This window comes from Pterocles gutturalis, unplaced genomic scaffold (genome assembly GCF_000699245.1).
Source record: "Pterocles gutturalis isolate BGI_N339 unplaced genomic scaffold, ASM69924v1 scaffold18470, whole genome shotgun sequence".
Lineage (NCBI taxonomy): Eukaryota > Metazoa > Chordata > Aves > Pterocliformes > Pteroclidae > Pterocles > Pterocles gutturalis.
Genome location: NW_010143818.1, coordinates 40,762 through 54,525, shown reverse-complemented (window position 1 = coordinate 54,525; position 13,764 = coordinate 40,762). Strand labels below are relative to the sequence as shown.

Below are 13,764 nucleotides of genomic sequence, written 5' to 3'. Positions count from 1 at the left end.
CGGGGATGGCTGCGGCTGACACGGGCTCTAAGGCCTACGGCAAACGGTTGCGGGGCTTTCGTATCTCTGGTCTGTTCGTGGGCTTATCCCGAGTGTTTGACGCGTGTGTTTCTGTTTTGTAGATCGTTCCTATATGAGATTGACAGAAAAGGAAGATGAAACGTTGCCAATAGATGTAAGTTTGAGTTTTTATAAAGTTTGAAAGGTGTAATGCTGTGTGCAGAGTTCAGTCTCTGTTGCCTTTTTTTTTTTTAATGTGATAAGCAAGAGTTAAGGGTAAAGTAGTTTTTGAATTGCTCTTTCATTGGAGCTCTCTGTGAAGAAGAACCGTATTTTCTCACCCAGCTCCCTGCGGTGTGTTCTGTGTGTCAGAGAGAACAAACCCCAGGTCCAGACCTCCTTCTTTAGATCTACCCTGAAGCATCTTGTCCAGGAATTCCTTGAACATAGCTCAGAGAACTTTTGCATTCATCTTCTCATTTGCAGCATAAACATCCTCCTCCCTCTGGCTTTTGTTGGCTGACATTTGTTTATCCCGCATGGCTGCTTGCCCATTTGATCCCAGCACAAACTGCTTCAGGAAGGGTGGTTTTTTATTTGTTTTATTTGCTTGCTTTTTCAATTCCACTTCAATTATTGCCTGTTCCATTTTTGCTTAATCAGAAAGGTAAGGAGATCAAATACCCATGACAACCAGTCGCAGCATTTGGACCGAGCAGCAGTTGCCACCACTGCCCAGCGTGTGTTGGCAGCCAGTTGGTTTCTCAGGGAGAGTATTAGATCCTTAAGTGCACAAGAACACGGTGCTTTGTTCTAAGGATCTCTCCCAGGAGCCGTGTGAATCAATTCATGCAGCACAGACCAATGTCAGGCAGCCGAAGCTCTTCTCAGCTCTGCCACCGTTTTGCCGTGTTAAATAGGTGGGGGGTCTTTAATTGTTCTGTGCCTCAGTTTCCCTACCATTGAATTGCCCACCTCTGTAAAGCGCTTACTGCCACTGGATGAAAAGCACAAGAGACGCCGTTTGAAATATGAGATTTTTTGGTAAATATTAAGAATATTAAGTAATGTGTGTGTTGCATTGTGCTTCCATCTATTACAGATAGTTCTGCAGACTCTGTTAGCCTTTGCAGTTACCTGCTATGGGATAGTACATATCGCAGGAGAATTTAAAGACATGGATGCCACTTCAGAACTAAAAAATAAGTATGTTTTATTTCTTCTTTTCATAAACAGCTGTATCCGCCACTCTGTACAAGCTGAACACTGTGAAATAGCTCGCTCTTTAGCTCAGTTCTTCTTAAATGCATGGTATAGACAATAGCACTGAGAGGAACAGGCACACCTCAGAAAGACAACGTCTTAAATTTCAGAGAGGGTTAGATAACCAGAACAAATTAAATAAACTTTTTGCTTTTCCTCCTCCAAAATCCTACTGTGCAGAGTTGGTAGAGGAATGAAATGTCTACATGGGAAGCAGGAGCTCAGCGGTCACAAACTACTCTCAAACTGCGGGGCAGCATGCCTGGCTCACCCCCTGTTTGTCTGTACTTCTTTACAAGAGTCTGAGTTATTTGAATCTCAGACTGAAGTACTGAAGGCAGAATATCTGGAAAACTTAAAAAAAAAAAAAATTGAGATTTTGAAAAGGCTATGAAATTGGATGGGCAGACGTGGCCTCTCTGGCCATTTCCAAAAACACAGGGGAGTATGGAAAGTAAAGAAGCTGACATTGTATTTCATAGCATTTACCTAAAACTCTTAGCTTCAGGCACAGAAAGCTGACAGGAAACAGCATCCGGGTAGTACCACAAGTGACAGCTGAACAGACGCTGGCACATTTGATACGGGTGCGTGCAGTAAGCCACAGGCTTGCCCCTAAGCTCAAGGAAGGTGAAGGTGAAGTTTGTCTGCAGGGTGGACAACCTCTGCCTGTTGAGTAGTCGGTATTTTTCATGCTTGGCTTTGTATTTCCTCTGTGTTTTGGTTTAGGAAACTTATAGAATGAGCAAGAGTTTTGTATTCAAAACTTGTATTTCCATGTTTGTAAAAGTTGGTAAACCTTAGACTGATTCTTCTAAAACCCCTCTGCTAAAAGAGTATTAATGTTGGCTTTTTACATTTATTTTGAAGGACATTTGACACATTAAGGAACCATCCATCTTTTTATGTATTTAATCATCGTGGTAGAGTATTGTTCCAGTCCCCAGACACAGTGAATTCTTCTTCAAACCAAGATGCTTTGTCATCCAGCTCATCACTGAAATTCCGAAAACTTGAACCTCTGCGCCGCTAAGACTTTTACAGATTATAATAATAATCCAGGACACTGGGATGTAATATTCAAGTCGGGGATGTAAATACTTTTTTAATTTCTGGAGCAGTATTTATATTGATCTTCCAGACTTTATAAAGTATATATATATAAACTAAGGACCTTCTTTGTACACTGTTAATGAAAATGACTGAATTGTGAATTGGCAATGCAGTGTAAATTATTCTACAGTTATGCTGTGAAACACATCTTCAAATTTTCATATATTAAAACAAGTTGCAGCTGACTTAACTTCAGTTAAAACAAAAAAGCTAGTTTTTACTGCAATTAATGTTCTTTGACAAGAGAGAATGTTCGAGCGCTATTTATTTTCTCAGTTTGCGTGCACTACAGTTTATGGAACTCCTTCAGAAATACTGTGTGCACTGCATCACTTGGCAGCAGAAAAGGGGCAGAGTCTCCTGTTCCTAGAATGCATAGGAGACCTACATGGTACAGGCACGGGAAGTCAGAGGAGATTGCTTTCATTTTTATTTTTTTTACAATGCTGAAAAATAGTTGTGTGAAGGTTTGTTGGGTTTTTTTCCCCCCCCTCATTTTTCATTATCACGTTATTTCCTTGTTGCCCTCCTTTGTTTAAATGTAACTTCTCCTGTGTTGTCCCAAGTTGCCTGGGATGCGACTGTGCGTTTGGTGCCTGGGGGGGAGAGGCAGCTCCAGTCTGATCACACAGCTAATGTACCACGCTCCGCTTGTTTACCCACTGTATTTGTGTTCTCTGTGGTGAATATGGGAACGTTCATCAGATGGCTGAATGCTGTGTTGGCACCAGATACAATTTCCTGAGTCATCTTCTAAGAGAAGTATTTAAGTATCAATATGAAACGTCCATTCTGTCACTGGACCAGGGTGGGGTCCAGCAGCTAGGGCTGTTTGCTGGCACCAGTTCTATACAGGCAATCAACTGGTCATGGTACAACTACCCCCTTTTCTGCCAACAGAACCTTTCCCTTTTTTTTTTTTTCCCCCTCCAGCTGAGCCCTTTGTTGATTTAAGATTCCTGTCTTGTATTTCATGTATTAGGACAGATGGTACCGTCCTTAACTCTCAATGATGTCTAAATTCTCACCTCCCTTTAGGGGCTGAATCAGTGCTACAATTGGTCTGGTATTTCACCTACCTGCCATAGCACAGGGAGGGTAGTTTGAGATACTGATGGGGCCAACTAGAGTTTCGCCTAGTCTGAGGATGTCTCACTTTTTGTCTTGGCCTTTTGTCCTAGCATCTGGTTTTTTTAAACTGTTGAGAACCGTCAAAGGCAAAAAGCTTGGCAAAAATACTGTGTAAACCGAAACCTCTTTTTCTAGCTCTGCCCGTCCTATGGAGTGGGTGTCCCAGTGCTAGAGCAATATAGCTGCTGCTCTACAATCACTCTTAAGCATCTGAGTTTGGTTGGAAGGGGTTACTCTGCCACCTGAAAGCATCCGAGCTGCTGGACTACTTCCTCAAGTGTCCTGGATCCCCTGAGCTGGTGTCACAAATCAGCTCATGCCCAGCTGCTGTCACCAAAGGCCTCAAAAATAGTAAGTGTCAGATCAGTGCTCTGTTGCAGACAGAGCCTTTCCTTGGGGCTGCTGTGCGGCAGTCACTGCACGGAGGAAACGGCTGCACGTCGGCCAGGTGACCTCGCGAGGCAGAGGAAAGACAGAATCAGTGGAGGGAGGGAGAAGCAAGGCCAGTAACCACTGTACCAGACGGATAGTGCAGCTGTGGTCAGCAGTGAGCCATTCACCAGACGGATAGTGCAGCTGTGGTCAGCAGAGAGCCATTCGCGGAGGGTCTCTTAGAGCAGGCCTGCTCACCCTTAATGTCTGAGAAGCCCCATTTGTGCTACCGTAAGGCTACACAGACCTGCCCGAGGTGGAGGTGCCACTGGGGGACAGGGTGAATGGAGAACATCATCTTCTCAGAGCGGGTCCTGCCAGGAACAGCCTGTTGGCTGTGTCGGGTCTCTTCTCGGGACGAGTAGCCTTACTCTGCAGCAGCAATGGTTATATCACAAAGCTGTATAAATTATTTTTTCTTATTGATCTCGCAATGTCCAATAAAAAAAAATGATATCCTTAAAGTGTTTGGGAGTTTATTTGTATATTTCTGATCATCCTGGAGCCTACTGCAGCACATCCCTGATGGCTGTTTAGAAGTGACTGCCTGGCCTTGCCTTAATCACAGCAGCTCTGTGGGAAGCGTGTGCCTGGCCTGCTGTTCGTTACCATGAGATCAGATCAGTCCGGGGAATCAAAATAGCATGCTACAGGTAGCTAAACAAAACATTTAGGAAGGAAATATTACCAGCCTGGGGATCTGCCTGCCTTTGAGATTCCTGGTCAACATACCTGGCAGAGCTGACATATTTTCTGTCTTCCATTTAACCATAGTAAAGATTTTTCCACCATGTGCCAATCCCCTGGCAGCCCACGGACAGGCTCCTGCAAGGTCTGGTATTGCAACAGTTGTAGGGGAAACAGCCTACTGGTGTGGCTGGAGAGAGTTAAAATCTTGGACTTGAGCAAGATCACTTTTCAGTCCCTGTTCTGCTTTCCGTTGGGGGAGGCTGAAATGTTATCAAAGAACTAGCGGAGTTTGCTTAACTCCAGCATCCTTCACAATTGCACCAGAGAGCAGCAGGCTTACCCTTCCCCTGCTTACCCCGATCCAGCACCGAGTACCAGGGTGTAAAAAACCCAATAATCAGGGTTTTAAAGAAGGGGCACCTTAACCAACTCCCAAAGATACCTTGTGCTTACCTTGCAATGTGCAGACAGCACAGGTGAGCTTTCCTCCTTCAAAAGGAAAGCAAAAGTTGTGCCAAGAGCTTCTTGGATGAGACTGAAGGGGAAGAGCTTCCAGCCTCACGCAGTGCGCATCTACTGCCATCACGCCTCGGAGTGCTTTGGCTACAGGACATGATGTTTCTACTACATTAACTACTAAAAAAAAAAAAAAAAAAAAAAAAAAGCTGATAATTTCTATGCGTTGCTGGAGTAGCAGGTTTAATCTGCATTTATTTTGCTATTTTTTCCACTCTTCCTCACCAGCCAGTAAGAGCTCAGTGGGGAATTTTTGTTTCTTTAAAGCTAAGGAGGGCAGGAACCATTGAGACCTTCACAAAGTGAGGACACAGGGATCACGGTCTGTGTTGGAGATCATGCACTGTCGCTGCCCTCTCCGAATCAGAGGTTGGGGTGGAAGCACAGCTGGTAGAAATCTCTTCCTAGAGCATTCAGCAAGGGCTGAATCATAGCACTGCTTGTGAAAACAACCCTACCCGTCCGACAGTTGCAGAGGAGCTTTGTGCTTCCGCTCCACGCGCCAGCAGAGACAGCGTGTGCTGGAGCCCGCGCCGCAGGAAGGCAAAGTGCAGCCGCGAGACCCATCAGTGCTGGGTGTAAAGCACGAGGCCAGTGTGCCCTCTCCCCACTGCTGCCGAGCGCTGGATTACAGCCTTCTCGGGAGAGCTGGTGCCTAACAGCCCCTTCCCAGTGCTCTGCAGCACCAACGCAGCCCCCTCCCTGGAGAAAGCAGGGAACGGCAATTACTTTCTGCTATAAAATGATTTTTGGCTTATCACTCCCTTCCCATGCTTCGGGTTCCCTCACCCAAGGGTGGCACCATTTCTGCTCGTTTTTGGGGGTCACCTGCACCAAAAGGCAACAATTTTCCACCAGACAACGTGGGAAGGCTGAGGCTCACCCCGCAGCAGCCAGGGGCTGCGGTGCTGTCCCCAAAGCCCCCTGTCCCCCACCCCCAGCTCGGCAGGGCAGCTGAGGCTGGCTTTGCAGTTCCCTGCTTCCCAGCCGCTGCCTGTGCCGAGCTGGCAGGCTGCCTGCCTGGAGAGGAAGGGCGAAGAGAGGCTATTTCGAATGGTAAAGAAGCAGGAAAAAAAAAAGAAACTTGGTACCAGCTTTCCACAGCCAGCAAAACACTCCTTTCATTTGGCCTTGAGGTTCACCTTGAAGTCGTAATCACCTGGGGGAGAAAAGCAGGGCGGAAATGAATCTGGTATTCCAGCAGGTAAAAGCCTTTTAATCAGCCCCAGGTTGGTCTCAGTGATACAATGTCATTTCAAAACACTTCAGACTGCAACAAAAGTTACATCCTTAAAATGGCAGCTAATTAATTTTCCTGTCCTGCTAACTTAATCTTTTTTTCCAGCCAAGAAAGGCAAATGGGAGTTTGCGAAGCAGCGAGGCAGCCAGGAGCCTGGCAGCAGGAGCAGGAACACAACCCCAGGGCTCTCTGGCAGGGGCCCAGGCTGCGCAGGGCTGGGGCTTACCGGGCCATTTCCAAAGGACAAGGAGAGGAAAAAAAAACTTTAAAAGGTGACATTTGGATTATCAAACCAATGGCTCATCCTATGCTAGTGGTCCCGGGGAACCCACAGACCCCCACAGGGATAGACACGGCTATTTACTCCCAGCGCATGTTCCTGGTGTAACCCTTGCTGCCAGGCAGAGCCCTCCCTGCCCATACTGGTGCAGGCTTCACCAGTGTCCTGGGGACTAGCCAGAGGCACGCTGTGCTGCAGGGGACTTCACTTAGGATTAAAAAAAAAAGGAAAAAAGAAAAAACTATTCCCCTTCCTCCCCCAAGGCATTTCTGCTGTATGTTTCAGAGCAGTTCAGGGCCAGCCACACAAGGTCAGTGCTGACGTCCTCCAGCCCCAGGCTGCCCCAGCATCCCCTCTCCCCGGGAGGTCTCTGCTGCGGCGCAGGAAGAGCGCCCAGTGCACACAGCAAATGCTGAAGCTGTGATTTACTCCCCAGTCCCAGATGCAGAAGCGCACAAGACACTTCCATCAAAAAGCAGTTTTTGAGGAGCCAGTTCAGCAGACGCTCCAAAGAGCGGCTCTCTTCCCCACATCCACACGAAACTGTCGTACCAGAGCCTCCAAGGCACCCAGTGAGAGCAACCCCACAGTAAGGCACCACCTCTCCAGCACAACACAAAGCCCATGGAGGGGAGCAAAAGGGACAAATAACCTTCCCTCCTTCTCCAAGCCCACCACACTGCTTCTGGTTTGCAGCCCACCATCACATACAGATCTCAGGGACCTGGGGGAGAGCGGTGCCAGTTCAATGTCAAAGTTACCACCACCACCACCACCCCTGTGGAGCAGAAGCCAGCTGCTGTTTCAATACCCATTTGAATACGGCAGCCTCGGATCACAAAGGAAAAGCCACAGCAGAGCAAGACCTGTGTTCATCTCACGTGGGAGGGACCCACATATCCTACGGAGCACAACAGGGCTGGTTAAACCCGGGTCTACTGCAGGTACAGCCACGCTGCTGCCTTGGGCTGGGAGGAGAGGACAACCTCTGAAAGGGACAGGCTGACACCTCTCCCAGCCTGGCACAACATGAACAGCAGTCAGGGGAGGTCTGCAAGGTGGTCTCCTCTCTGCCCTTGGTTCTCACGCTTAAGCGGTAACTGCAGAGCTTGAAAGAGTCAGAAATGAGGCTCAACCCCACCGCGTTCTGGGGAGCTGAGAGCTGGGATGCTCAGCAGGGATCAGCTAACGCACAAAACAGGAGCACTGAAAAAAAGAAAAGACGTGAGTCACATCAGATGCAGTTCCAGGATGAGCAGTGCAGAGATCCATCAGCACAGCACCGCGACACCCCGCTCAAAAGGCACCAACTCTGGCCACACGCTGAGCACGTGTGACAGCCTCCCCACAGACACAGCCTTGGTGCAAGTTTCCACCCGCACATCTGTGCCTGCGGATGAAAGGGGCAAGGCTTTCACTGGCGTTTGCAACCTCTCACTGGGTTCCTATCATGACAAGAGCAATCCCTTTCATTTTCTTGCTTTCACAGACCCTTCTTGCCTCAGCAGAATGGGCACACCGAGCACAGAGATGCTGGGAAGGTGAGCCCGCTCTGCTTTTTTTGCAGGATTTGGCCACTTGGAATCCAGACAAAAAAAACAGCTTTCAGCTCCCCCATGAAGTCACAGTCTCCTCGGGGTCCTGTTGTGTGCGCTTTTGGAAAGAGCCATCACTCAACCTCCTACCCAGCAACAGTTTCCCATCGCAGCCCGGGCCCTGACTCACCAGCAACCGCCTTTCCCCAGGGGAATTGCCAGCCAGTTCCCAGGAGTCGGTCTCACCCGGTTTCACCTGCTGCAAGCCGCAGGGCAGCCGCAGCAGCAGCTTGGTGAGCATCCTTCCCGGCGTGCCTCGCCAGCACACCGAGCCCCAGCACGCCCTGCCCGCATCCGGCTCCTGCCACGCCAAATGCTGCAAGTGCCACAAGTTCGTATTCCCGTTTTCTAACAATGCTGCTGCAGGAGAACTTGCTGAATGCAACGCACTTAAAGCAGCTTCTTCCAGAGCTCGTCAGTCACCCACTGCCTCCTTTTCCACTAACGATCCTTTTGGATAGCAGCTTTTATGCTCTGCCCACTTCTCCTTGGCAGAGGGAGGAGCCCTGAATCCGGGAATGCCAGAGGAATTTAAAAATACACTTTTACACAGCTGAGAAAGAAAAGCACCAGAACAGCTCAGGTCAGAAACCAGAACTTGACTTTAAAGGAGCAGTACCATGAGCACCTACAGGCTTCGGCGACTTCTCTACAGCCATCCCACCTCCCTCTTCGCGAGCTCCCGCTTTTTTCCAGCCCCAGCAGCACACTTCCAGCAAAAGGCACCCCACTTCAGCCACCCCTGTGTGGAAGCCAGCTGTAGGGAGCCTGTTCCATCCCCACCCCGCACTCCCCTGTGCCAGACCCTGGCTGGCAGGTCGGAGAGCACAGGGAGGAGCCCACCAACATGCACAAGAGCCCAGCAGCCAGTGTGTTTCATGGTGGGATTTTCAACACCAGAAAAATAATTCTGTGTACAAGACCAAATTAGGACATGGATTTTATAACCACCTTTTCTAGTGATACACTATAAGGCCCTGGGTAAGTCCCTCCATCCATCTTTAAAGACAGGCAGAGGAGTGCCGCAAGACTTTAATTAGCAGCCCTAAAAGTACTCGAGATAGTTTGTGTCTTCCAAAATAACAAACTGCAGATGAATTGGAACAACCTTATTTTCAAATTCTGCAAGCAACTGGGATCCAGGCTGCTCTCAGATCAGTCACTTCAACAACATAATCAAAGTTAAATGTGCCAGCTGTGCATGAAGGATTTTAATACTCTGCACAGACTGGAAAATCGCTTGAAGAACCAATGTTATTTTTCCATGGCTGGGATGTCACTGTCGAGCAGCTGCATTATAATCATCTGCAATCAGCAAAATGCCTTTTTTTTTTTTAATCACTTTTCTGCCTTGGAGAAGAGGCCCCATTTTTATTTCTGTCCTACTTACGAAAGCACCCTTGAATCCTGAGGCACCCACTACCAAGAGATCAGGCAGCTACTACAGCAGCGTACACTGATCAAAACACCTTCAACTGCTTACAATCAAACCCCAATTATATTGGCAGGTTCCCGAGCTTTAAAAGTTGCACTCAGACACGAACTGCTCACACTACCACCACCTCAAGAAACACTATGTGCCTCTCCACAAATCCAGCAAAAATCCAAATCCAAAAATCACCAGGATGCTATTGCCTGTCATCAAGTATCCAAGACCTGGGATGGCTCCAGAGCAGAGTCCTTCCCTATGAAAAACCTGAGCGCAGCCCTGCATCCTTCTCTGCAAGGGCCACCTCTGTGCAAGCGGACTGGTCACAGCTGCAAGATGAAGAGAGGAAGTCCTCCAACTCCATCCTTTACAAAAGGCTAAACCTCTCTTTGACATATTCTACATATTAAATATTCACAAATAAAATGTAACATCAGAATATTCATGTACTCTGGAGAAAATGACAAGGAACAGGCTGGCCATGCATACAGAGCTTTGCCCTTGTAACTACCAGAATGCTTTATGAACCTCTCCTCCCATTTCACTGTCCTGCGAGGCTCTAAGTGTTTTACAAGCAGGTGTTTTACACCATGAGGATGCTTCACAAATAGCTCTGCATCTCTCCTACCAGCTACTCAGCAGTGGTGAGTGGAGCACTGGGATACAGCAAATTGCCAGAGGGGCCCAATATTTTACGGGGCATTATGCAAGACTGCTTGCATTACAGGAGTGACAGTGACTGAGATGACAACAAGCATATATAAATGTCAAGGATCTGTCCACTTCTACTGCTGTTGGAGCTGATCCAGGACTAGAAAATAACTGTGAAATTCCCATTGCAGATGTGGAGATGAAAGTTCCCCAAGCTCTCAAAAAACAAATAAATCTCCAGCAAAAATCTGATCGCGGGTTTCCATTCCACTGCCTTTCCCAGGCCAAACTACTCTTTTGGACTTCACCGTAAGTTGTTTAAGAGCTTCAGCCCAGGCTCAGAATCTTAAGAAATATGCAGCTTCTTTCATAGCTTCCCAACTCACAGTGAAGGGTGATTTTGTTTTTTCTTCAGATGGCACCAGCAGTCACCCTTCCTAGCAAACCCACGTGGCTGCCAACTCAGGGAAGGCATATGCAGTTATGTTCTTCCACTGCATAAGAAAATATCCTCCGGTGAGTTTAGCACAAGGCTGTACCAACAGTTTAACTCCTTCCTTGGCACATTATTCTGACCTCTGAGTAATCAGCTGCTGAAGTTACCAGATTTGCACTACCAGCCCCAAGAAGCATCTCAAACACTTAAAACAAAGGCTCTGAGGCAGAACAGATGAAGCTTGAACAAGCTTTCACAGCATGCAAGCAGCAGCTGCTTTTCCCACCAACTCTACCCACAAGCCTACCTCCCAGTCCCTGCTCAACAGACAACAACAGGGTTCCTGCAAAACTGCCACGCTGTTCTAGCAACTACCAAGAGACAGCCACAAACACTGCTAAAGCAGAACAAGAGAAGAAAAACACCAATGCTAAAGCAGTCTCCTTTCAAGGCTGAAACAACATGTCAGGTTGCAGCAGAACTGGAATGGAGAAAATCAGACAAGTCCAGCCTTTTTAGTTTAGTCTTCCCCCCCTGAAACGATCACAACAGTCAGATTTAGAAGTACAGTTTAACAATTCCTGCAGACCACAAGATTTTTGCTAAATCCCAAGGCATTATTCTTCTCCAGTTTCTTCCTTTTACACTTAAGACAGACCTCAGCTTGTTTTCGCAGACCTGAAGGAAGCATCTCCTTTTAAATCCAGTGACTAACATCCTTCCTTCAGATCTCTGCCAAACCTCGTTCCTGCCAGATTTGAAGTATCTGTGTCCTTGTTTTCAGCTTAACTAGGTTGCATATTCTTCAAGACAAGCCCTCTAGAGTCCATTTGCTAAAGGTGTGATGTTGCCCTGTTGCTGGTATGAAACACTAGAGTTTACCTTTACAGGTTTTTTTAATAGTTTGTGTCTGTTAGCCAATGCATTTCCACTCATTTTTCCATCAGAAGTTTCTTAGTAGATATTAAAGAACAGAATAAAAGGAAACAAACTCCCTACCCCACGTTGCTGCCATTTCAGCCAGCCAGTTTAGAGGCAGAACCTAGAGAAAATTATCAGAAGAAGAAAACCAGGAAAAAAAAAAAAAGGGTTTTATTTGTTTTGGTTTGGTGGGGGTTTGTTTGTTTCGGTTTGGTTTTTTTTTTTTTTTACTGTTTCCTGTAAAGAGAGATCTACAATTGCTTGTAGACTGCAAAGACCAGCATAGCACAGCAACAGCCTCTGCGGCTTTTATTTTAGAAGATGACAATCACTTTCTGATGCTGGTTAAACCTGGGCAAGAATACACTTGCCTCTCATAAATGCACTGCACACACAAACTGGGAACAACAGCACCTAACAGACATCTGCCACCAGTGGAGTGGGAGCTGCATGGCTATGGGCTCATTTTAGGAAAGAGGAAGACTCCTTGGTGTTTACAAGGGAAAAAATAATGACCAAGAAGGATGCCTGGTTAAGAGACGGTCAGGAAATGGGAGAAGAATACATGTAGGTATCCAGATTCCAAAGTACCACACAGACCTTCTACTCACGGCAGAAAGATAAGTGCTTGATTTGTTAATTCAGATTGTTAAACAATGCTCCTTACAGGAAACACAGCAAGACATATTACTTTTTCCCACTTCCTAAAATTCCAGTTTAAGTGTACTGAATTATTTCAACCTTAGATAAGGGCTCCAAAACGTAAGTTTGAGCAAAGCACATGCAGCTTTCCAGATGCCATCCACATACACGGACTTGTGGACCTGTGCTGTCTCCTGAGCCCTTGCTGAGGAACACTCCTGTTGTGCAGAGGCTCACCTGTGGCACAGACTAGACATGCTCTCAGTAACGCAGCTGTTACTTCTGGGGTCATGGTCTCTACCTAGAAAAAGCAAGGCTCAACACTAGCATAACCTCTCCTGGCTGTCCTGGTGGCACATGGAAGTGAAGTGTGCCATTCAGTGCTTGTGGCTGTATTTGTTCAATGCAAGTTCCACCCACATCCAGTGTGGCCGTTTGTCTTAGGACGAGTTATCTCCGTTAAGATTCTCCTTAACATCATCACAGAGCATCTACTGTTTCCTAAGCAAGCAATGCTCATTTTGTGCTCCATCTGGGATGTAGGGCTGTGCGCACTCTTAGATTAATTACTGCTGGTCCTTTTTCTTCATCTCTTCACAGACACAAGCCATGAGGATGGTACGTCTTCCTTCCTCCTTATGATGACTCATGTCCACTTCACTATACGGCTTCTTTCCCTCTAATACTCTGATCCCAATTCAATTTATTCAGGTAAAATACTGGCAAGGTAAGGGAAAATTCTCACTGCTTGTACTTGAATGGACTATTTTTCAGTTGCTGAGGTATAAGACTCCAAACAAGCTCATAAAAGTCACCAGCTTCCTGTAGCTAATGTGGCAGCCAGCTGCATCACATGGAAAGAGCAGGTTTACATACTAACAAGGTCACTAGTTAAAAACTCAGCCCCTGCTCAGACACACTATGATCAACTGAGTGTCTCTGGAATCAGGAAAGAAAATTAAATCACCATTAACTATATTGAAGAAAGCTGTCTCCTCTTACCACCTTCTATTTCAAAAATAGCATATTACATGCAACTTGATGCATGCAACCAGCCCATTTTAAAACAAGGTATGCACAGTATATCTGACCCTCTGTAAATAAATTCCCTTTGAGTCCAACATTAGGCATGGGAGGTCCATCATGGTGACATATGGCTTCCATGTAACAATTTTGAAAGAGTGAATCCTCCTTTGTATCATCCCAAGGTATTTCTGTATTTTTTTAAAACTGTGCAGATAAATATAAGTTACTTCTAAGAGAAGAATTAGGACACATTTATAGTAATGCCTTTCCCTGTGTCCCTTCATTCTTATAACATTGTGACAGATTTGCTGCTGCTGGATTTTATTTCCTTCTTGAATTTCACTGGTGTAATTCCAACGGTCAAACTGTATCTTCCAGAAAGACAAGGCCACTGCTTCA

General features: G+C 46.6%; 1 protein-coding gene across 1 annotated transcript; it reads left to right on the top strand.

Moving 5' to 3' along the window:
• Nucleotides 1–122: 122 nt before the first annotated feature.
• On the top strand, nucleotides 123–2,427 carry MMGT1 (membrane magnesium transporter 1; the record flags this gene model as incomplete). The annotated part of the gene is made up of 3 exons (XM_010084877.1): nucleotides 123–175; nucleotides 1,103–1,206; nucleotides 2,134–2,427. Coding segments are annotated over 3 exons (320 nt in total), but the record flags the coding sequence as incomplete, so codon positions are not given.
• Between the last annotated feature and the right edge of the window lie 11,337 nt (nucleotides 2,428–13,764).